At 58.1% G+C, this 2,754-nt stretch overlaps 1 protein-coding gene across 1 annotated transcript in view; it reads right to left on the reverse strand.

Annotated features, from left to right (window-relative positions):
* Positions 1–2,754, reverse strand: part of RNF115 (ring finger protein 115) — a 17,482-nt gene that overhangs the window by 11,135 nt on the left and 3,593 nt on the right. The window contains exon 2 of the mRNA XM_009279155.1: positions 1,278–1,399. Coding sequence (XP_009277430.1) covers positions 1,278–1,399 — 122 coding nt within the window. The remainder of the gene's footprint in view (positions 1–1,277; positions 1,400–2,754) is intronic.

Raw genomic sequence — 2,754 nt, forward strand, 5'->3', positions numbered from 1 at the left:
GGGTGGGGAAAAGCCACTATCCGGCCTCCCCACCTCCAGCCCTCCCGAAAACCAGCCAAAGGAGAAGAATTCAGATCTCCCCGGCGCTTCCTCGCCCTCCACGGCGTTACCGAGCAGGGACGCCCCTGCCCGGCGGCAAACACGGACACAGGGAATATCAGCCAGGCCTTGCACCGGCAGGGGGAGGGAAGAAGGGCTCCGTCCTCACGGCTACCTCGGCACGGCAACCCCCGTCCGCCAGCTATTCACCCACCAGAAGAAAGGAAAAGGGCTGCTCCCCAGGAGGAGAGCGCCCTGGCCAGCCTTCACCTGGGAGAAGGGCACGTCCAGCTGCACGACCACGCGGCGGTCCCGGGTTCGGCACCGGGGAGCGGGAGAGCTGCTCGCAGGGAACCGCGGGGGCAGCTGGAGCCTTTAGGGTCGGTCGGAAAAAGATTCCTTTTAGAGGGGAAAAGTTTTCCCCGTTTTCGTTGCGAGAGCCCTCATTTTGTCCCAGAGCTGTGGATCTGCCTCAGTTTAGGGCAAAACGTTGCCAGATCCAGAAAGCACCCCCGGATCCTCCCTCCCCAGCCCGTCCCGCTGCAGGGCGGCAGGAGAGCGAGCGCTCCCGAAACCCACGCTCCGGGCAGCGCTTTTTCCAACCCGTGATTTGTGGGGTCTCTGTCCAAAAAAAAAAAAAAAAAAAAAAAATAAAACTCCTGACGGAGAGCCTCCGCTTTCTTTCCTCACCCTTCCCAGACCACAGATAAAAACCCCGCCAGCCTCCCGCCAACCACAGCCTCGAGCCCTCGGCATCAAATCCTGCCACCGAGACCTGCGGCGAGACAAGGAAGAGGAAAGAAAAAGACGAGGCGCCCGAGCCAAGCGGCACGCCAGCTGCTCCACGCAGCCCAGCGCCTCCCTGGAACTCCCCGACGCCCCGCCGAGCTCGAGGAGCGGTCGAATTCCCGGCGCAGCGTTACCGGAGCTGGGCCGCAGGTAAGACGACGTCTCCCAGCCCCGTAACACGACGCCCTTGCGGAAGCAGCTCCAAATTCACCCATGTCTTTATTTTATTTTTCCTTTTTTTTTTTTTTTTTCTTCCATGAAACGCAAGCTCCGTCCTCCCGGCCCCTGCCACCGCGCAGCTCCCTGTCATTTTCCCCACCGAATCTGCGTTTCAGAGAATTCCCTGAAAATGGCACACAAGCCCTCGAGACACCTCAATTAATCTCATTTTGCTTTTCCCCCCCGAAGCAAAGCATTAGCTGGCAATATTTACCAGGCGCTGTGCTTACGCGGGGGCACCTCGCCTGCCAGCTGGAGCGGCTTCAGAGACGGAGAAGAGGGCGGCGGCGGCGGCAGGGGAGGGGGGGTGCCCACAGCAGCTTCGCTCCCAAAACGTTCGTGACGCCCCAGCCTGCGAGGGGAGAGGCCGAGCACGGGTTTCCACAAGGGCCCGTTTAGGCAGCCGAACATGCGGTATATTTTCAAAAGAGCTCCAGCCTTGAGTACAATGGGAACTGATGGGTCATGAGCTCTTAGAAAGGAAAAAAAAAAAAAAATTTAAAAAAAAAAAAACAAACAAACCTGTCTGGGGCTTTTGGCTTTGCATCCGTGAATTGCGAGGCCAACGGGAACGGACGCGTGCGTTTGGAAGAGGAACGTGCGGTGCTCGGCTCCGCGCGGGAGCAAATTGCGGGGCTAAACGCCGCCAGGGAGAGCGAGTCCGGCTGCGCGGCCGGGAGGGGACAGCACGGAACACCACTTCCGAAGAGAAACTGCAATACGGGGCAGGGGGGGGAGGAAAAAAAAAAACCCCAAGGGAGCCGCTGGGAAAGGCTCTGCGAAACGCGGAGTACTCACAGGCGTCCCCTCTTCAGAGACGTCGGGTCTGAACTGCAAATTAGAAACGAGGAGCAGTGAATGCCTGGCATTTCTTAAAGGTAATGAATAGGTACCGAATCAAAAGCTAGGCACTAAAACGCTGGGGCCAGAGAGCTCATTTCGTGCTATACCGCCTCATTTCGTGCCATACCGCCTCATTTCGTGCCATACCGCCTCATTTCGTGCCATACCGCCTCATTTCGTGCCATATCGCCAGGCCATTTCGTGCCATACCGCCTCATTTCGTGCCATACCGCCTCATTTCGTGCCATACCGCCAGGCTTCAGAGCGATACCAAACCAGGAGGATGTTCTGCGCTGCCTAAAAATCCTTCACTTAACTCATTTCCAGCATTTTCCCTGTCAAAACGACCAGGTTAGAAAGGGTTTTTTTTTTTAATTTTATTTTATTTTTTTTCCCTAAACTCAGCAGCAGGCCGTGCCATCGGGGACGCTGCTGCGCTTCCCGGGGCTGCGGGTCTGGTGCGTTTCTGGAAGCTTTCGGACGTTTCTTTTTATGTCCTAAGCCGTATGGAAATTACCAGCATCTTGCCCAGAAGCTCGAACGTACAGTCAGAGCACGAAGAGAGATAAAAACGGCGTTCGGGATAAATAGCAACAGGGGGGAGGGAGAAGGGAAACCAGAACAGACGACGGGAGGTGGGTGGGATGCTGCGGAGCCATCGCAGGCACGGAGCGGCACGAGCCCTTCGCCTCACCTCCCCGCTTTCTGCGAGAGGTTTAGGGACGCATCGGGCAGCCCCCCGGGATCTGCCGGAGCCTCCTGCCCGCGCAGAAAGAGCTCGGCGGGCGCGCCGCGTCCCGAGAACCCCCACCCCGACCGTTTTCGGTCGGCACGGGGACCTCATTCCCCCAAGCGGGGTGCAGA

Source organism: Aptenodytes forsteri, unplaced genomic scaffold, assembly GCF_000699145.1.
Source record: "Aptenodytes forsteri isolate BGI_AS27 unplaced genomic scaffold, ASM69914v1 Scaffold419, whole genome shotgun sequence".
In the NCBI taxonomy this organism is placed as follows: domain Eukaryota; kingdom Metazoa; phylum Chordata; class Aves; order Sphenisciformes; family Spheniscidae; genus Aptenodytes; species Aptenodytes forsteri.